Genomic DNA, 22,614 nt, shown 5'->3' with positions numbered 1-22,614 from the left:
TTGCCATGGTGACCGTTGCTAGGCAACTGGTTGCCATGGTGATGGTTGCTAGGCAACTGGTTGTCATGGCAATGGTCATCATGGCAACTGTTGTAATGGCGGTGGTTGCCATGGTGATGGTTGCTAGGCAACTGGTTGCCATAGCGATAGTCATCATGGTGACAGTTGCCACGGCGATGGGTTGTCGTGGAGACTGTTGCCATGGTGATGGTTGCTAGGCAACTGGTTGCCATGGCGACGGTTGCTAGGTAACTGGTTGCCATGGCAAAGATTGCTAGGCAACTGGTTGCTATGGCGATGGTCGTCATGGTGATGGTTGCTAGGCAACTGATTGCCATGGTGATGGTCATCAAGGTGACAGTTGCTTTGGTGATGGATTGTCATTGTGATGCTTGCTAGGCAACTGGCTGCCATGGCAATGGTTGCTAGGCAACTGGTTGCTAAGGCGATGGTCATCATGGCGATCGTTGCCATGGTGATGGTTGCTGGGGAACTGGTTGCCATGGTGAGGTTGCCATGTCAATGGTTGCTATGATCATAGCTGTTGTAATGGCGATGGTTGCCATGGCGATGGTTGCTAGGCAACTGGTTACCATGGCGATGGTTGCTAGACAATGGTTGCTATGATGATGGTCGTCATGGCAACTATTGTAATGGCGATGGTTGCTAGGCAACTGGTTGCCATGGCAATGGTTGCTAGGGCAATGGTCGTCATGGCGACTGTTGTAATGACGATGGTTGCTAGGCAACTGGTTGCCATTAAGATGGTGATCATGGCAATGGTCACTAGGTAACTGGTTGCCATGGCAATGGTCATCATGGCAACTGTTGTAATGGCAACGGTTGCCAGGGTGATGGTTGCTAGACAACTGGTTGTCATGGCAATGGTTGCCATGGTGATGGTTGCTAGGCAACTGGTTGCCATGGCGATGCTTGCTAGGCAACTGGTTGCTATGGCGATGTTCATCATGGCGATGGTTGCTAGGCAACTGATTGCCATGATGATGGTCATAATGGTGACAGTTGCCATGGCTTGTCATGGCGATGCTTACTAGGCAACTGGTTGCCATGGCAATGGTTTCTAGGCAATGGTCATCATGGCGATCGTTGCCGTGGTGATGGTTGCTATTCAACTGGTTGCCATGGTGATGGTTGCCAGGCAACTAGTTGCTATGGCTATGGTCATCATAGCAACTGTTGTAATGCCGATGGTTGCCATGGCGATGGTTGCTAGGCAATGGTCGTCATGGCAACTGTTGTAGTGGTGATGGTTGCTAGTCAACTGGTTGCTGTTAAGATGGTCATCATGGCGATGGTTGCTAGGCCTCATGTTGCTATGGCGATATTCGTCATGGCGATGGTTGCTAGGCAACTGACTGCCATGCTGATGGTCATCATGGTGTCAGTTGCCATGGCGATTGGTTGTCATGGCGATGCTTGCTAGGCAACTGGTTGCCATGGCGATGCTTGCTAGGCAACTGGTTGCCATGACAATGGTTGCTAGGCAATGGTTATCATGGCGATTGTTGCCATGGTGATGGTTGCTATTCAACTGGTTGCCATGGTGACGGTTGCCAGGCAACTGGTTGCAATGGCTATGGTCATCATAGCAACTGTTGTAATAGTTGCCATAGCGATGGTTGCTAGGGCGATGGTCGTCATGGCAACTGTTGTAATGGTGATGGTTGCTAGGCAACTGGTTGCTGTTAAGATGGTCATCATGGTGATGGTTGCTAGGCAACTGGTTGCCATGGCAATGGTCTCTAGGTAACTGGTTGCCATGACAATGGTCATCATGGCAACTATTGTAATGGCAATGGTTGCCATGGTGTTGGTTGCTCGGCAACTGGTTGCCATGGCTATGGTCATAATCATGGTGATGGTTGCTATGGCGATGATTGCCATGGCGATGGTTGCTAGGCAACTGGTTGCCATGGTGATGGTTGCTAGGTAACTGGTTGCCATGGCGACGGTTGCTAGGCACCTTGTTGCTATGGTGATGGTAGCCATGGTGATGGTTGTTAGGCAACTGGTTACTATTGCAACAGTTGCTAGGCAACTGGTTGCTATGGCCGTCATGGAAACTGTTGTAATCACGATGGTTGGTAGGCAACTGGTTGCTATGGCGATGGTCATCATGGCGACTGTTGTAATGGCGATGGTTGCTAGGCAACTGGTTGCCATGAAGATGGTCATCATGGCAATGAGTTGTCATGGTTATGGTTGCTATGGCAATGGTCACTGGTTGCCAGGCATTATTGCCAGTGCCAAGCATTTGGTTGCCAGGGAACTGGTAGCCATTAGGGCCGTTGCCAGGCAATTGGCTTTTAAGGGGATCGTTGTCATGGCAATGTTTGCTAGGCAACTGGGAGTTATTTACACTTATTTTTATGTGATTTGTATTGGGATGATGATAAAATATATATATATATAGAGAGAGAGAGAGAGACGAACATGTGCTTGTATACAATGGTATGACATACCTGAATTTCACTTTTATTTAATGAGCTGACTGCTTCTTTGATGTAATGGGGCTTTCTTGGTCTGTTTATTGCAGTCTTTTCTCCCCACCCACATTTCTAGTACATCTGCACGTCCTTATATATCCCTTTATACCATGAGCATTTAAGATTAGGGAGATCATTTGAATTTTGCTTGTATTCCCCTCCCTAATATATCTCTTCCCTCACAATACCCACCTCATGCCAATTACATCCACTGATTGCCATATTTCAACCATGCATGAAAGACCACAAACTCCATATCAATCATGATCCCTTTGGACAAATGACAAGGTAATTTGCATATATGGAAATGATTTGCCCACAAAGCACCAATGTTACAATTTATGCAATGATTGCACTTTGCACTGTGCAGCTGATACTACTGGGGGCACTGCAAGGGGGGATTACTACTGGGGCACTACAAGGGGGGGAATACTACTGGGGGCACTACAAGGGGGAGGAAATACTACTGGGGGCACTACAAGGGGGGGCTACTACTGGGAGCACTACAGGGAGGCTACTATTGGGGGCACTACAAGGGGGGATTACTACTGGGGGCACTGCAAGGGGGGATTACTACTGGGGGCACTACAAGGGGGGGATACAACTGGGAGCACTACAAGGGGGAGGAAATACTACTGGGGGCACTACAAGGGGGGCTACTACTGGGGGCACTACAAGGGGGGATTACTACTGGGGGCACTGCAAGGGGGGATTACTACTGGGGGCACTACAAGGGGGGGATACTACTGGGAGCACTACAAGGGGGGGAAATACTACTGGGGCACTACAAGGGGGGATTACTACTGGGGGCACTACAAGGGGGGATACTACTGGGGGCACTACAAGGGGGGGGAAATACTACTGGGGGCACTACAAGGGGGGATTACTACTGGGGGCACTTCAAGAGGGGGACTACTACTAGGGGCACTATATAAAGGGCACTGCATAGGGGGTACCACTACTGGGGGCACTGCATAGGGGGGGAGTACTAATGGGGCACTATATAAGGGGTTTTCTACTAGGGGCACTGCACAGGGGGGACCACTACCGGGGGCACTGTAAAAGGGGCACTGCATAGGGGGTACCACTACTGGGGGCACTGCATAGGGGGACTACTATTGGGGGCACTATATAAGGAGAATACTACTGGGGCACAATGGGCACTGCAAAGGTGGGACCACTACCGATGGCACTGTAAAGGGGGCACTGCATAGGGGGGCACCAAAAAATATACTCCCTTACCAAAATATTTGGGCTAGGGCCGGCCCTGCGCCTATACAAACTGTATGAAAGGCAGTAGTGCAATTAAGGAGGTGTGGTGTACCATTAAAAAATTAGTAGCCGGTACACCGTACTGCCCGACTACCTTACCGCCGCTCAGCCCAGCAGCTCCTGGAGCACTGGGCATGCCCTAGAGAGCAGAGAAACGAGGCCGTGTTGTGCGGACAGGAACCCATGCTGCACAGCAATGCCCCTCGTGACGTGTGGCCATGCCCATTTTGCGTGTGCGCTCCTTTGGTGGGCGCACATAGTACCAGAAAGTAAAGATTTTACTTGCACCCCTGATGAAAGGGAATGTCAAGTAGACTTATTCTTTATTTTCAGTAGCCTGGCACCTTGGCATGTATTTTCCAGCAGGCTTTACTAAAACTGGGGCTCTCTTGCGAAAATCAGGACTATTGGCAGGTGTGGCTGTATTTCCTCACGACGTGACCTGTCATCAGCTTTAGTACCCTGTCTGGAAAAAGGGCTTCAGTTAATCCAGTTAATAGCACATTTATTTTCTTCTGCGTCCCTCTAAAGTTCGGAAACCATTATCAGCTTTTTTTATTCCTACGTGTATTGTCGGAATTGTTCCCCTCTGCAGTAATTAAATTAAGTGAACTTTTTGCTCTCCATTAGGCGAAACATTAATTTGACCGGAAAGCTGCCAGATTAAATTAAGCAAAGGGTTTGTCAGCATAAGAAAAGAATAAAGTGTCTTCTTCACCTAATGGTTTTCAATAAGCAGACAGGACAAATTTTATTGCAGAAGACTTTACTCTCTAATGTTTCTATATAATTGGGTTTCTAATAGAGCGCTCCTCACTGCTGCTGCACCTGACACCTACACCTATCAGCCAGGTGCTTAAAACATAAAACAAAGTCACAACTTGTATGTCATATAGCAGTGCTGCGCATGTGATGTTCAAAAAAGGCACAGTGCGTATTAAACAGGTAAGTGGTCGTCCTGAAGAAATCCTATAACACCTGAAAAAATCAGGATGGTATATCTCCCGGACAATAATAAAAATAAAATAAAAGCAAGAACTAGGGGACCAAACCACTTCTTCCTCTCCTTCTTCTGTGCTACTTGCCAGCAGTAAGTAAAATTTACTGACAACCGCTAAAAAAAAGTGTCATTGTTTGTTTTAAACATAGGGAAGAGTATAAAAAGTTGTAGTGTTGTTAAACTTTTATTCCCAACTCAATGCATCCTTGTTAGCTGCAGGGGGGTAGGGTTAGGTACCCCCAGGGAGACATAGGGATAGGCTCCCCCCCCCCCCCCCCCGTGAGGCTTAGGCTAGGGAAAGGGGGGGTTAGGTGCCACTGGGGGGGACTTAGGGTTAAGCACCACCCCAGGAGTTTTAGGGTTAGGCACCACCACGGGAGGGTTAGGGTTTTAGGATACTTACCAGCTGGCATCAGGATCTCCTCCTGTCAGGCTTCCACAGCCAGGATTTGAACCGGCTGCCAGTATTTCAATCCCATTCCCATAATTATATATCCAACCTTAAAATTATCATCTTATGATCTAATTATATATATATATATATATATCTATATATATATATATATATATATGGTATATATAAATGTGTAGTGTATACTGCACCATGAAGACATCTGGGTAAATTCTGATCTTGTCACTGTAAAATCATTGGTAAGTATGCATATGGTCTTATGACAAGTAGAATCTATAATGAGGTCCATATATCTACACTCGATGGGTTCATATATTTCTTTAGGCGTATGTCATTGATAACTTCTGGGTGGATCTGCTTTAGTTTCAGATTATGTAATTTGTCCATCTAGCCAACAGAGTAACAAGGTGCATGAAGTATGGTACTGCAGCCCTAGAGAGAGTAACACAGGGCATGAAGTATGGTACTGCAGCCCTAGAGAGAGTAACACAGGGCATGAAGTATGGTACTGCAGCCCTAGAAAGAGTAACACAGGGCATGAAGTATGGTACTGCAGCCCTAGAGAGAGGAACACAGTGCATGAAGAAAGGTACTGCAGCCCTAGAGAGAGTAACACTGTGCATGAAGTATGGTACTGCAGCCCTAGAGAGAGGAACACAGCGGATGAAGTATGGTACTGCAGCCCTAGAGAGAGGAACACAGTGGATGAAGTATGGATACTGCAGCCCTAGAGAGAGTAACACTGTGCATGAAGTAAGGTACTGCAGCCCTAGAGAGAGGAACACAGTGCATGAAGTATGGTACTGCAGCCCTAGAGAGAGGAACACAGTGGTTGAAGTAAGGTACTGCAGCCCTAGAAACCTCCAGAAACCCTGCCTTCTCTCTCAAGAAAACACTGAACTAAACTACATACATTTAACAGTGCAATGAAACACAGACATGACATACTGCACACAGCACTAAAGCTGTGTACGTCAATCTAAACCATTCCCAGATTCAACTTTTTTGCTTCCATAAATGACTTTTGCTTCCTCCTGCCTCTTCTCCGTCACCATAGCGATCCGAGGTGCCAACCTTCCCCATGTATCTTCATACATAACAAAAAAAAAAAAAAGGGGTAGGATAATAGAACAGGGAGCAGATTGCTGGCCCTATGTTTTGGCCACACTCGGCCCAGGCCAATGCAGCCTTTCAACAGATTTTTGGTTGGATCCTAGACACACTGGACAAAACACTGACAGGAACATTTCAATAAGACACACACACAAATGTAGGACAATGGTTTATTCGTGAATTATACACATTGGTCAGTTGCCACTTTTGCCGTTTTATTTTGCTCTACAAGTAGCACTTGGGAACATTTTGTTTTGTAGCGGACATTGCTCTTTGCTATATTTCTATGCTGTTCTCTTATTTTGCATGGGAAATGTCACATTCCTTGATGCAGCATGCCACCCCCATTGGTATACTTCTCCATGCTAATAACTTAGTGATCAGGCATGTTGTCCCTTAGGTAAAGTTATTATTTAATAGTTTACTTAAATACACTGCACTCCGAGACAGGTTTCGAAATATTAAAAGAAAAGTAATAATCAAGAACTAGATTTTTTTTTTGTACTGCCCCAAAATTTATTAAGAACAAGTCCAGTGAGAAACTAGCGGTGCTATTATTTACAATTAAACCATATTTTACAGTGCAGCTCTGCTTCTTAGATATCTAGCAGGGATTAAACAACAGTTGCATTAACTATTATTCACTATATATTCTTATTAACATGAGTTTATCTTACATCTACTACTTCATACGCCAGGGACAGTCATCCTTCAGGGGGTGGTTATGTGGGATCAAAAGTCACTACTGGGTAGATGTACTAAGCTTTGGCGAGAGATAAAGTACCAACCAATCAGCTCCAAGTTGTCATTTTTTTCAAACAGAGCCTGTACAGTGACAGTTAGGAGCTGATTCATTGGTACTTTATCTCTCTCCACAGCTTAGTACATAGGGCCTGATTCAGAGCCGCTCGTAAGCGGCCGCTCGTTCGCACTGAGCGATGTTCGCACATCTGCGCATGCGTACGGTTTGTAATACGCATGCGCGAACCAGTCAGTGCGGCCGAAAATCATTTGTTCGCTATATAGCGAATGCCTGCTACTTTGAGTGACAAGATGAGGCGTATGTGGGTGGTAACAGGGGAAGGTGCTTGAAAACGGGGAGTGGAGATCAGAACGCAGGCGTGCTTAAAGGTCAAAACAGGTGTTTTAAGGGTGTGCATAATTAAAACAGCAGCGTCATTGACCACGTCACCTGGTTGTTTTATAGTCAGAACTGCTCGCAATATAGTGGTAGGAAAAACCAACCACAAGAATAGCGAGCAGTTCATACGCTGTTCGATGTACTCGATTAATCTAATAAATAGCGGACATGACGTAAGGTGCGAGCGGCAAGGGGGCGTATTTTTCTAAATTTCGACCGCAAGTTTTGTTCGCTCGTTCAGACTTAGAGGCGTGAACAGACCGCAATGAGCGAACGGTTCATTTGAATAGCCACCCCTTGTTTTTGAACGAACGACCGCAAATAGCGAGCAGCTCTGAGTGAGGTCCATAGACCCCTATGTTGGCAGTAGCTGTATTGACCCTGGAATACAGGCGCCTGCATGTGGACGCGGCTAACATGCAACTTACACCATGTTAACAGGATCGGCATTACAACTGTAAATATCTGGAAAAGCAGCATGTTTAAAGCTGTACTGGCGGTACGGATAGCATGTTGTAAGTAGCATGTTGACCTTGTTGACATGTCAGCGGCTGCATTCCGGGATCGACATTGTCACTGTCGACATAGTGACTGTCAATCCTGTGACTACTTGCCGTTTATTGGACCTTGACCTCATGCACAGCCAGTTTTTGACACAGCATAAAACGACACTTGTCACCTACACTGGAGGCAGCCATTTTATAGGTGTAACCTATATTCATCTAAATGCAGACTATAAATTCACTTGGAAGTAGTGATGTCATTGAGGCATGAACTGTAGTCCATTCGGCACTAGTTAACGGATGGACAGATTTTGAACCCAGTGATCGCTTACTTTAAGATCAGAACATCTTTAGCAATCTACCTTAATTTCCTCAATAAGTAGAAGGATGTTGGTTGTGCCAGGGCCGCAACTAGGGGTGGGCTAGAGGTGCACGTGCACCGGGTGCCGGAATGCAGGGGGAGAAAAAGGGATAACTCACGGTGGCTTGGGGGCTGGAGAGTCAGAAAACGGCCATCCAAAAATGGCCGTCGCCTCGGAGGAGGCAGATGCTAGAGGTCCTTACTGGACCTCTAGTGTCTGTTAGGCCAGAGCAAGTGCCGGGAGAAGATGCTGAAAGCTGCATCTTCTCCCATGAAACCCCCTGGCAACGAGCATAAACCCCATGGCAATGAGCATGTAACCCCTGGCAACGAGCATAAACCCCCTGGCAACGAGCATGTAACCCCTGGCAACGAGCATAAACCCCATAGCAATGAGCATAAACCCCCTGGCAACGAGCCTGAAACCCCCTGGCAAAGAGCATGAAACCCCCTGGCAACGAGCATGGAACCCCCTGGCAATGAGCAAAAACCTCTGACAACAAGCAGGTAATTTTAAAGTAATTAGAAGCCTTTCTGTGGGGTATAAAATGGTGTCGGGCAAATATGTAAGTGGCACTTTGGTAATAGTCATTATAGTGTGTGGCATAATGTGTAATGCGCATTATTGTGTGTGGAATAATGTAAGTCACTATACCAGGGACGTTTGACTAGTGCACTGCCTTATGGAGGAGCAAGGACAAAATCCAGGTATGGGAAGGGAGGGGGCTCAAAAGTACTACCTTGCACCGGGTGACAGATATCCTAATTTCGGCCCTGGTTTGTGCACAGTCTTGATGGTATCGCTCGTGGATGTACTTCTCCAGATCACTCCTAGCACATTTTCCAACCAGCAAGTAACAACGGTTTTTAGATGCTGCTATGACTACGTTAAAAGGGGCGCACCTTGGCAACTAATGCTGCGAGCGACCAAAGATCAGGGCCACGATCTATTGATCTATATTTTGAACACCCTTGCACTAGTCTGCAGTGGAGGAACCCACAACATGGCAGCTCCCACAGGTACACTTTAAAAACTGTTGACTGAGAAAGTTTGACGATCTCTCATAATAACGTGTAAAAAAACATAAAAGAACACAATGTTCTAGGCTGTACATGACCAAGGAACACAGCAAAAGACTACCTGTTGGTAAGAAGGACTGCAAGGCATTATGGGGGAGATGTATCAAGCCTTGGAGAGAGATAAACTGGAGAAGTTGCCCAAAGTAACCAATCAGCTTCTAACTGTCATTGATCTAATGCAGTTTTTGAAATGAGTTAGAAGCTGATTGGTCGCTTCGAGCAACTACTCCACTCTATGGGGTCTATGTACTAAGCCGTGGAGAGTTAAAGTGGACGGAGATAAAGTAACCAACCAAAGTGTCACTTTACAGGCTGTCGGGGTTATGCATCAAGCAGTGAAAAGAGTGGAGAAGTGGATCACTGGAGAAGTTGCCCATAGCAACCAATCAGCTTTGAAGTAGCATTTATCAAGTACATTCTATAAAATAATAGGTAGGAGCTTATTTGTTGCTATAGGCAACTTCTCCACTGGTCCACTTCTCCATGCTTTTCACTGCTTGATACATAGGCTTTACAGTTAGGAGCTGATTGGTTGGTAGTAGGGATGTGCAGGCTCGGATAGGTTCGAATTTTCCAGCCAAGTTCAGATTTTTCCCGTCAAAAATCGGGTCTCAGAAAGAGGCCAAATGTCATCTTTCATGGACAGATATCATCATTCCTGGACAAAAGTCCATGGAAGATGAGGTTTGTCCATGAAAGATGATGTTTTGCCTCTTTCTTGATATATCTCCCCTTATGCATGTTTATATCCTTATCCACGATTGTCTTAAGATATTGGAGCTTATTTATTAATATTGCAAAAATCAATAATGTTATGTGGCCCACGTCAACAAATCAATATCCAGATTGCCCTAATCTGTGTATAAGAAAGTGCTCAATGCAAATAGGCCTGATTCAGAGATAGACAACGGGACTGCACATCTATGCTAATGCCGCAGTAGATGGAATTCGTACAGAAATCCCCACCGGCTGCATTGCTAATCCCCAGCTCGTGCACTAAGAAGCATCATCGTCCGCACATCGGCCCCACCATGGAAGATTGCACCAGCCCTATGGAGGCGCAGAATGTCCGTCTGAACATGGCCTCCGAAATCAAAAGCCGCAGTTGCTGCCCGCGACACGCCCGCGTCTGGAAAGCCACCCGCCTCTTACCTCACAGGAATGCCCACTGTAACTGCCTCTCACTGCGACTAAATTCATTCTGCGTCTCCCGGCTGTAACCATCGGGGTGAATGCACAGACTGAAAACATCCCCGCTTGTGTCCAATGCAACAACAGCGTCAGCTTTGGAATCAGGACCAATATCTGATTGGTTGCGATGGGCTATACTGCAGCATCCACCTTTGCGACATGTTATTATATGAACCCACTGTATTCTATCTTTACATTACCTGTAAGCAGCACAATATAATCTCAGCACCTGGATTGTCCCAGAGTTAAGTAGATATAATAAAGTAGTTAGTTGTGAAATTACAGTAAACAACAAACTGTCTAAAATATCTAGAAAACAGGCAAGTAATCAAAAAGGGGGGTCTGTCCTGGATCGTTAGCCTAGTTTAAGGGGCATGCCTGACATGTTTCTGTTTAAATGCTTCAAAGAAAGCCATGACTCCTCTTCTTCTACTCGTCCCCCCATTCTTCTGGAGCGTGTGACCTGCCGAGTTGAAAGAAGAAATTGGGGAGTCCACGGATGCAGTCCTCTTTATTTTCAAGAGAGATTTTCCAGGCCCACCTTTTGCCTTCATCCGTGATGATGAGGCCACCACACATTTTTGATACTGGACCTGAAAAGTAAAAAAAAAATCAGATATACATCATTAGGAACCAGGCACATTTTGCTGCTGAGGGTTTATTCACTCCTGTGTTGAGCCCATTATTCAACGTCCGCCCTTGTCACATTCCAATATCAGTATCACTTAATTATTCTATGCAGTACCCAGGAGGGTTAGGGTGCGAGGTGGGGAGGGTTAGGGTGCAAGAAGGGAGGCTTAGGGGGAGAAGGGGGGGGTTAGTATACTCACCCAACCCGTCGGGATACAGAGCATTGGGATGCCGATGTCGGCATTTTAACAGAAGGCATCCCGACTGCCGGGATTTCATACTCAACCCTGCAAATTATACCTTGCTATTTTCAAAAGACTTTGAATTTCAGAATAATATCTGCACCAAAATGACCATAAAATTTTTTTTTTTTTTTAATTTATTTAAATTTAAAGACGATGAACTAAAATTGTACATATATTCTTTATATGCTCATTTTCACTGTCTTGATTTAACGCTTACAATGTATAGTAGGAATAATTTGGTACTATACTGTTTCATGAACTAGAAGACCTACAGTACTTTTAAAAGAGGGGAGCTCTGTTTTTATATTTTTTTGTGTTCTTTGAGCCATGCTTGGAGAGCAATAGACTCTACCTACCAAAAGGGCACATAGGGCCTGATTCAGAGCCGGACGCTATTTGCGCTCGCTCGTTCAGAAAAAGGGGACGGATATTTAAATAGAGCGCTCGCTCTTTGTGGTCTGTTGACGCCTCTATGTCTGAACGAGCGAACGAAACATGCGCTCGCTATTATTTAAAAAACGCCCCCTGGCCGTTCGCATCCTACGTCATCTCCGCTATTTATTAGATTCATCGAGTACATCGAAAGGCGTCTGAACTGCTCGCAGTGCTTGTGGTAGGATTTTCCTACCGCAATCATGCGAACAGTTCAGGCTAAGAGACAACCAAGTGACGTGGTCGATGACGCTGCTTTGTTAATTATGCACACCCTTAAAACGCCCGTTTTGACCGTTTGGCACGCCTGCGTTCGGATCTCCACTCCCCGTTTTCAAGCACCTTCCCCTGTTACCACCCACAAACGCCTCATTCTGTCACTCAAATTAGCAGGCACTCGCTATTTTGCGAGCACACAATTTCCGACCGCAATGACTGGTCGCATGCGTATTACAACCCATACGCATGCGCAGTTGTGCGAACATCGCTCGGAGCGAATGCTTATGAGCGGCTCTGAATCAGGCCCATACAGTAGTTTGAAAGAGGAGATTCTTTTTCAAACGAGGAAATGAGGGTGCCTCCATTTGTGTTTGGGCAAGTATGGGATAAATAGGCCTTTCCCCTTTATGCAGCACCTCTATTTTCATATCAGGCAGGGGCGTACTGGAGCTTGCGTTCCAGGCGCCTTACCTACCAGAGGACGCCCTGCAGTCAGACTCCGGAGCAGCTATCAAAAAGCCGACAGCCTGTGCCGGGTCCGCAGCAGCAACAGCAGCTCCTGTCCTGCCTTTCTGCTCTAGTGAGAGACTCCTGGTCACTAGAGGAGCTTGTGCTGAGCCCTGATTGGTGGAGCTCAGCACATGTTCATCTAATCCCAGAAAGGGGCGGGGCTACAGCAGCATGTAGAGGAAGAAGCTGCAGGATCCACATTAAGGTAAGAGAGGATATAGGGCCTGATTCACAGCCGTTCGCTATTTGTGGTCGTTCGTTCAAAAACAAGGGGTGGCTATTCAAATGATCCGTTCGCAAATTGCAGTCTGTTCACACCTCTAAGTCTGAACGAGCGAGCAAAACATACGCTTGTTTATTTAATAAAAACGCCCCCTGGCCGCACGCACCATACGTCATGTCCGCTATTTATTAGATTAATCGAGTACATCGTACAGCGCATGAACTGCTCGCTATTCTTGTGGTTGGTGTTTTCAACCGCTATTTTGCGAGCAGTTCTGAGTTAAAAAAAAACAAGTGACGTGGTCAATGACGCTGCTGTATTAATTATGCACTCCCTTAAAACGCCCGTTTTGACCTTTAAGCACGCCTGCGTTCGGATCTCCACTCCCCGTTTTCAAGCACCTTCCCCTGTTACCACCCACATACGCCTCATTCTGTCACTCAAAATAGCAGGCCCTCGCTATATTGCGTACCAACGATTTTCAGCCGCACTGACTGGTTCGCGCATGCGTACTAAAAACCGTACGCATGCGCAGATGTGCGAACATCGCTCGGAACGAGCGTACTGCCGCTAGCGAGTGGCTCTGAATGAGGGCCATATACCACAGTAGTGATGTATATCACCACCCTGCCTGTATGTACTGTATGTGTGTATGTATGTATGTATGTATGTGTGACCCTCCCTGCCTGTATGTACTGTATGTGTGTATGTATGTATGTATGTATGTGTGACCCTCCCTGCCTGTATGTACTGTATGTGTGTATGTATGTGACCCTTCCTGCCTGTATGTGTGTGTGTATGTATGAATGTGTGACCCTGCCTGCATGTGTATGTTTGTATGTATGTGTATATATGTAGCGGTTATATTATATAGCACACATCTGTGTATAATATATATAATATGCATTATATGCTACACCTCTGATATCAGGGTGATATTGTCATAGGGATGGCCATCAACCATCGATGATTCGAAATCATTGATGGTTTTTGGCCAATGTTGAATGCTTTTACCATCAATCGCAGAGAGCCAATGGTTCTTAGCCATCGATAGACGAGTGGGAGTGGATTTTTTATTTTTTTTTGTCTGGACGGGACAGAGCTTAGCTCTGCCCCCGGCACCCGATAAGACCCACCTCTGTTTTAGATTGGCCCATGGCCTGCTGCTCCCCTCCGCAGCGGTGGCCATCGAATGGTGCAAACCATCGATGGTTCACCATAGACGGTTTTTGGACCCATCGATGGTAACCATTGATGGACACCCCACCGATTGCGTTCCCTATATTGTCATGTGTGTTACTGTCATTATAGGAGTGATAGGTCACGTAGTGACTTCATACTAATATTTGGATATGATCACCAGACAATGGCTGAGGGGCCCCATCATTTGAAACAGGGGAACCCACTGTTTCTATTGTGGGTGTCCATGAATATATGGAAGCCAGGAAGGGGGTGGGGTGCTCCCCATTTTTTTTTTTTGCACAAAAGTAAAAAGGGCATTGTGTGTGCCAATGTCACCTACCTGATCCTCACCCCAGACACCCGCAAATCCACACTAGTCACCAGGAGAAATGGGGATATGGTCATTTTTTGTTACTTTCTCTTTCATGTGACCCGTCTATGGTGACAAAGAGTCTTACTCACACTTGAGATGAATAAATGTTTCAATCATTCTTAACCCCCAAATAGGACCCTGATATAAATCCCGGAGATTCTAGCCCCAGTGCTTTCCTATAGATTGTTGTCCTTTCACTACGGTTTTTGTTTCACTGTTTGTATATGTCAATTTGAAATATGTCTCTGTACCTTTGTATCCCCCACTCCTTCCCTATCTCTCTGTTTTCCTGTAAAGGCCCCCATACATCAGCAATCTGAAAACCACAATTGAACAATTTGAAGATTTGTTTCCCGATTTTAGGATTTCCCAATCTAGCAATCTGCACCCATACACTACAGATCTGTTTCAGTGATTTGCAGATCATTTTCAGCAAACACAGGGCCTAATTCAGACCAGGTCGCAAGCGGTGAGCGCTCGCAACCGGGTCGATGGTGGCCCACAGCGCATGCGCATGACGGAGCCGGCTCCGTCGTGTGCATGCGCGAGACCCGGCTAGCGACAAGGCACTCCGTCGCTTCGGGTTTCGCACCAAAGTGGGCGAGCTGTCGATGTTGATTGACAGCTCGCCCCCTTTGGTGGGCGGGCCGGGGGGGTGGCTGCCCAAAGGGAGGTGTTCCCATGAGAACGCCTGCCGTTTGGAGGACGGCCCCACTGACATCACAAATGATGTCAGTGGAGAACTTCCGGCTCTGTTAGAGCCGAAAGCTCTCTGGGGCTTGCGACGAACGAGACCCTACCACAAGGGTCTCGTTGCAAGCCCGATGGTCTTGACCATCGCGACCATAATCATGGCCGCTCGCTATAGCTGTGGGTGTTCACCCACAGCTATGCGAGCGACCGAGAGGCCGCTCCAAAAATAAAAAAGCCCGGCCCTGATTCAGAGCGAGCGCTCTGTCAGAGCGACCGGGTCTGAATCAGGCCCACAGATCTGCCAATCTTGAAAGGCCCATCATTTTACTAGTAACGGTCTGCAAATCTGCTGATAATCTCCATGCACTAGCAATATACAGCCCCAATCCCTCTGTGAAATTCAACATGTTGGACGATCTGATTTAAAAAATTCCAATCACTTTTTGGTTGCAGTCTGCGATCTGTGAAGCCCATACATTGCAGATTTTTATACACGATCATCTGCAAATTGCAGAATTGCCACAATCGATTGCTGATGTATGGGGGCCTTATCTCTTCCCCATTTTTGCAAAATTCTCTCTAAAATTTAATGAGGAAAAAAAAAACCCTTTTAATTTATTTCGGCTGTATTTGTCGAGAGAAAACTGCATTTTATTCCAAACTAATTGCTGCTTAATGATTGGTGGTCTTCACCATTACATGTGTTGTTCTATTGTTCATTTTTTTTAGCATATGCATGTGATATTTAGGGGGAAAACAATTGTTTTAGTACTGATTCATTTATTTATAGTGAATAAATATTTGTGTACATATGATCATGTTTTTTTTGTTTGCATTTTTTTTATTGTGCCCGTAGCATTCTGACTGCAGTTTGTGGGACTGTTAGTGTTAGTGTCACACTCCCCAGTGACTCTTAGGAAAAAGAAAACCAAAAAATACAGTGTTTTTAAATTATTGCTGTTGTCCAATATCTGTAAAAAAAAAATAATTATGACCATCATACAACTGCACTTTCATTGGAAATCGCTGCTATTTTTGGTACAAATAGAGGGTGATCTCTAATACCTCTTTTCCACCTAAATTCCGGGTCTGACCCGGAGTTGGAACAAAGTTCCTATCCGGATCAGACCCGGAATTTTGCCGGCGCTGACTCGGGATATTCCCGAGTCAGCGCCGCTCACACCGCAGTCGGGTCTGCATAGACCCGGCTTTTGCGGAGTGAAAGTGGACGCTTGGAGATGACGTCATCTCCAAGCGCCACTGAAGCCGGACCAATCGGCCGGCTAGCAGCGCACTCCAGGTCATCGTGACCCGGAGTGCGCTGTTCCCATAGCAGGGTTTCACGGGCTACGCCCGTGTTAAACCCTGCTAGTTACCTGGGTTGGATTGCCGGGTTACTCGACCCGGCGATCCAACCCTCTGCCCTTTTACACCAGGGAGCTGCCCGGGTTAACCCTTCAAAAACCCGGGTTTTAGCTCCGGTGTAAAAGGGGTATTAGTGTCACACTAACCAGTGACTCTTATGAAAAAGAAAACCAAAAAATACAGTGTTTTTAAATTATTGCTGTTGTCCAATATCTGTTAAAAAAAAAATAATTATGACCATCATACAACTGCACTTTCATTGGAAATCGCTGGCTATTTTTGGTACACATAGAGGGTGATCTCTAAATAATAAAATGGGAATTTGTCTGGAAAAAAAACACTCTAGGATAGATTTACTACAGCTTCCAAAACATTTTCTCCAAAAATGGTTATCGGGCTATCCTATTTGCCGCGGTTTTCGCATATGTGAAAACTTGTATAGGAATTATTAAAATGTATTTTCACCACCTCTGAGCAGGAAATAAGTTGTGCAAAACCTTATTTTTGGCTACAAATGTCGGGACATGGTGCAGAACCACTGCAACACTCCCCTTAATTACTAATTATGTAACAATAAAATTTTAATTAGCTTAATTTGGCCAATTGTAATTTGTGGGATGGGACAGGTGTTTTAATCATTGTAGGTGCAAGTGACAGGTGTATTTTTAAAAATGTTTAAAAATCCCCTATAATGACACAAAAATATACTTATACCTTTACTGTACCCCTAATTTAACTACAGCATTTATTTTGGCCAAAGAATATTGCTTTCTATCATTTTTGCATTGTTATAGAAAAATGCATATAACAGCCATTTGACACAATTTAAGAACCCCAAACCCATGGATTATGGCCACTCTTACCTCTTTTCCACCAAAAACCCGGTTCCGATCTGGGTTTTCAGACATGATTCCAACCCAGGTCAGACACCGTTTACGCAGCACCATCGATCTGGGTTATTCTTAGGACAGCCCCGTTCACACTGAACCCAGTTCTGCCCTGCTGAACTTGTGAGGTCATAAAAGTGGGAGGTGACTGCTCCACAACCACCAATCAGCTAATTTTAGGTATGACCCAGGTCGTATAACTCAGGTTGCACTGTTTACACTGCACCATTACCCAGGTCCATCCTGGGTCAGACCCTGGTAGCTACCATGATTGCTGGGTCACTTGACCCGGGTTATTTTTCAGGGACCCTTTTACACTGAGCTGCGACCCGGATAGATCCAGCAATAACCCAGGTTTTTGCTCAGGTGTAAAATGGGTATGACACACTTCTATACCATTACCCTACCTTAGTTTACCTTTATTTGGGGTTTAGGATGATTTCCCCATTATCACCTGTACTTACCGCCTGTCATCCTTGCAAGAATTATTCTGCAAATTTGTAATTTCTGGTTTTGCAATAGAATAAAATAAAAATGCGAGAAGCGGCAAATGCGGGCGAATGGATCGAAAAGTTTTCTCCCGAGAAAACTTATCGTAATCGCGGCTAATTGGATACCCCACTATGTCCATCATTTCCTTCTGCGCATGCGCAGAAGGACGCGGGCCACAGGGGCTCATGGCCGTCGCGCTAAGAAGCCCATAGGCTTCTATTGGGTAACGCCACCTGCATTCTGCTGCTTAATACATACGGGGAATGCGGGAAAACCCCGAAAACTGCATTTTCAGGGGTTTTACCGCATTTTTGCCAATGATACATCTCCCCCAAAGTACCAACCCAGTCTGCTGCCGGCCACCAGGGAGAGAGGAGGGAGCCTCAGACGGGGAATGAACAAGGGCCCTCTCCTCTCTTAAAATGACCCTGACACACACACACACATATATATATACATATATACATATATATATATACAGTATATATACACATATATATATATATACATACACACACAGCGCCTGTATAAGACCACAACACTCAGCGCAGAACAGCACCAGAAATTACACTAACCTGTGGGATGCATATGGACTTCACATCACAGATGGTGACAGCTGCCCAGTGTCCAGGTGTTCCTCAGCCAGGTATCATCCATCACTCTACTTCTCTAAAGCTCATACTTTGTGGCTCCTTTTTTCTCATAAACTCAGTGGCCGAGGTACTCAGGAGGGATTGGGGGAAATTAATGCGCAGGGCTATAGGCGACATGAAGGCGGGGCTTAAGGTGTCACGGGTGGCCGCAGCTTTGGCAGCTATGAATGAATGGGCGAGGCTTCTGACTGCTCGATGAATGGGCAGTGCAGCCAGTGCATTGGACCTCGCAATGCCGCTGGTGGTGACAGGATTTTTGTTTCCTGTCATCACTGTCTAGACTACAGAAGATCCTGTGGGCATATTTTCAATGAAGAGCCTGGAGCTGGAGCTCCACCCTCCCCATTGTTAATCCGGCCCTACTAGGACGGTGTGGGGCTCAATGGGATAAAGCCGCCTGAAGATGGCACTACTTTCAGCAGTCAACTTTCAGTTTCGGGAGCTTGATGAATGGACTGCGGGAACATTGGGGCACTGATGATGAATTAAGGGGTCTATTTACTAATCAGTGTTAGGAGACAGAGTGAAAAGTGATAAGAAAGTGATAAGGTGCCAGCCAATCAGCTCCCATCTGTCATCTCACAGGCTGTGTTTGATAAATGACAGTTGGGAGCTGATTGGCTGGTACCGTATCACTTTCTTATCACTTTTCACTCTGTCTCCTAACACTGCTTAGTAAAAGAACCCTAATGTGTCTGTTACATAAAACATTCGGACGCTCATTCACTTGATGGACGGGCCCCTTAATCTGATCTACTTCTCCTTCCATAGTAATAACAAAAAAAAAAGAACAAAACTTACCACACACGCGGCCTGTAAGGCCTCAGATACATGTCCAGCGTCTGGCTCACACCAAAATACTGTGCACTGGAAACACTGCTGACCGACATCCACGATCAATGCGAATGTGTGAGGGTCTTTCCCAACCCCCATAAATGTCACATACCGAACCTGACACTGCCAAATAGGTTCCTCTTCAGCAGCCTAGAAAAGACATAGCACGCAATGTTACCTTATACAATATGTGTATGAGCGTTTTACATGGAGTGAGTCTATAGTCTATACGGACAATACAGAGATAATAAAATGGATGGCTAAGCAGATTGTTTTTGCTGTTTTATAGGAGGACTGCCAACCTTTACTTTACAACATTGGCCTACAGCAATGGCCTACATGCCATTAACCATCGCTTTTGTTTAAATGCCCCTGCAGAAAGTGGACCACTCACTGGTGTATTTAGTAGAGACATGCGTCGACCCCCCTTTTTTTTATCTGGATTTAACTTCATGTTTTGGTTTTTAAATCCGAGTTCCAAACCGGCAACAGATCCGAACCGGGTCACAAAAGTGAATCCGAACCTTGACCCGGTTCACCTCGGAACCCCTAAATTCGGGTGTGTTCAGATTTCAGAAATCCCCCACCCGCACATCCCTAGTATTTAGGGTACCAAACTTATGACAAAATAAATAAAATATTAAATGTAAAAAGAATCAGCCACTAGAAAACTAAGCTCTGGGGGTTAGTATTTATATTCCAATAAAGTGACTTGTGTTGCCTGGGTTCCATTTTGGTGAATTGTACTTGGGCATATATACAATTATATAAAGGGCTGCAATATAAACTGAAACATTGCAAATGTCCGTCGCCCGTAACCAAGTACCAACCAATCAGCTCACAACTGTCATGTTACAGGCTGTGCGCCTAATTCAGCCAGGATCGCACTTCTGCTTATAGGCACACAATGCAGTTGCTAATATCAGCGGTGATATGTAAATGTTTGCATTTGTAATGCGATCTCAGCCTAACATAAGGACGCCCACTCCCCCTTACATCCGTATACTTTTGCAATATAGCAAAACAATCGGTAACATCGAATAACATCGGACCCATACGCACAGTTAAGGCAGGTCAGACCTCACTCAGGAATTGCTAATTTCAGTGCACACTATGAGGCTTCATGCTGCGTGTGGTATCGTAGTGGATAATTTATGTACGCCCCTGCAACGCCGTCCCACCGCACTGGCACGCCATCACCACCCACAAAAGGCACTTCCTGTCAATCACTCTGCGATGGGTCTGCATACACACTGCGATCTCATTCCCGATTGCAGCACGAAAAATCATCCGACTGCGTGCGTCTTAGCACTTGTGATCCTTGCTGAATCAGGACCTGTGTTTAAAAAATGACATTTAGGAGTATATTTACTAAAGTGCGGGTTTTTAGAAGTGGAGATGTTGCCCATACCTGGAGTGCACCGTCGAGCTTGCACCAGCCCTACCACAGGTGCAGTTTCTCTGTCTGCGTATGGCCTCCTCTGCAAGTGGTTCAGCGTCTATGGACGCAGCCGCTTTCAGTGACACACCCGTGTCGGCTTAGCTGCCCCCCTGTTACCTCCCAGGGAAGCCCACTAATATCCACAGACCCTGCGCCCGATTCTGCGCTGCGTCTCTGAGCGGTAACAATCGGGATGTATGTGCAGAGCGACTCAGACGTCAGCTCAAACTTACAGCATCAGCCCCCTTGTGTGATGCAGGGGCAGCAGGGCCGTTTCTAGAGAGGAGGGGGCCCGTGTGCAGTCTCCGACACAGGCCCCCTCCTCTACGTCCGGTGGCCGGCAGCGCACTGAGCTGTGCGCAGCCAGCGGTGGAGTTATAGACTCTGGGCACTAGAGTGCGTCCAGAGTCTATAGAGTATGCACAAGTCACAGGGAAAAGAAAATGTCAGCGGCGGCCATTTTCTCTGCAGTGCGCATGCGCAAACGACGGGAAAATAGCTGCAGCAGCCATTTTCCAGTCATTTTTACAACGCCGCACCCCCGCTCCGACGTAGGACTCCGGAGAGGTAAGTATGCTATGGGTGCAGGGTGTGCGGTGCGGGGCACACGGACCCAGGGGCCCGTGTGCCCCGCACACCCTGCACCCATTATAGATACGCCCATGAGGGGCTGTATGATAATGAGAGGTGGGGGTACTGGAGGCAATCAGGAAGCGACAAACTGCAATTACACAATGGAACAGAGCAATGTGATGTTGTTGTGTACTTGTGGTTACAGTAGTTGATATATTGAAAATTTCACAACAGACCAGAGGCCAATTTGCAGAGGACTGAGGGCCCGATTCAGACCCGGACGCTAAGCCACGAATGCACACTATGGGCGATTGTCAACCATCTGCGCATGCGTTTGCATCGCAGTGCATGTGCGCAAACCAGTCATTGCAATCGGGAATCATGCGCTCTTAGCACAAAGACTCTAAGCTACCCTGAGTGACAGTTAGCGCCATTTGTGGTGGTAACAGGGGAAGGTACTTGTGAATGGGGGAGTGGTGCTGCGAACACAGGCGTGTCTGGGCGTGAAAACAGAGTTTTATGGGTGTGCATAATTAGCATGGAAGCATCATTGTACACGTCACTTGGTTCTATTTCAGCCTGCAGTGATCGCAGTGCTTGCGGTGGGGTAGGGTCTACCTCAGGCGCTGTGTGCAGCTCCGATGGCTCTCGATGGTTCTGATTAATCATACACTTCCTGGAGTTGACGTGTGTTAATAAAGAAAAGTGGGCGTCTTTATACCGACGTACACTCACTCTGCCGTCGCTCTCTAAGACATAGAGGGCGTCCTTACACCAGACAGTGCGGTCGCGGAATTTGCATACCCGGCCCCTTTTGGCAGCGAGAGAGCGCAGCTTAGTGTCCGGGTCTGAATCGACCCCTGAGCTCTGCTTATGCTTTGCCATTTCTATGAATAGAGCTGAGACGCCAATGGCCAACCCCTGTTTGCTGTGTTGCGCGGTTGGTTTGAGAGCAATTGGGCAAAATTTTGTGACCAAATGCAGCATGAGGCGGATACTTTACAGTTTTGGAATGTTAATTAATCTTTCATACTAAAGATGTGTAGATGTCTGATAAACTAGGAACTCCTCTCAAATGTGCGCAGTCACAAAATAAAACACCAATGTTGTATCTAAGCACACAATCGGGAGCAGTATTATTCATGTCATGTCCTTTGCCTAAGGACCAGCCACCATCTTTAAAAACCGTCTTATGGGCGTGTTATGGGACCCACCCCAGAAATGGATGAGACATGTCTGCATTTCTGCCACCACTCCCTCGTTATCTCCCCGACTGTCAATC

At 46.3% G+C, this 22,614-nt stretch overlaps 1 protein-coding gene across 1 annotated transcript in view; it reads right to left on the bottom strand.

Annotated features, from left to right (window-relative positions):
• Nucleotides 1-6,460: 6,460 nt before the first annotated feature.
• Nucleotides 6,461-22,614, bottom strand: part of APBB3 (amyloid beta precursor protein binding family B member 3) — a 99,299-nt gene continuing 83,145 nt past the window's right edge. Inside the window, exons 11-12 of the mRNA XM_088475027.1 lie at nt 19,286-19,468; nt 6,461-11,173 (exon numbers count right to left, since the gene is read on the bottom strand). Coding sequence (XP_088331153.1) covers nt 10,946-11,173; nt 19,286-19,468 — 411 coding nt within the window. The 3' untranslated portion in view covers nt 6,461-10,945. The remainder of the gene's footprint in view (nt 11,174-19,285; nt 19,469-22,614) is intronic.

The sequence above is a fragment of the Taudactylus pleione genome, unplaced genomic scaffold (assembly GCF_031769625.1).
Source record: "Taudactylus pleione unplaced genomic scaffold, aTauple2 ptg000161l, whole genome shotgun sequence".
Taxonomy (NCBI): domain Eukaryota; kingdom Metazoa; phylum Chordata; class Amphibia; order Anura; family Myobatrachidae; genus Taudactylus; species Taudactylus pleione.
This window is presented reverse-complemented; position numbering and strand designations above follow the sequence as displayed.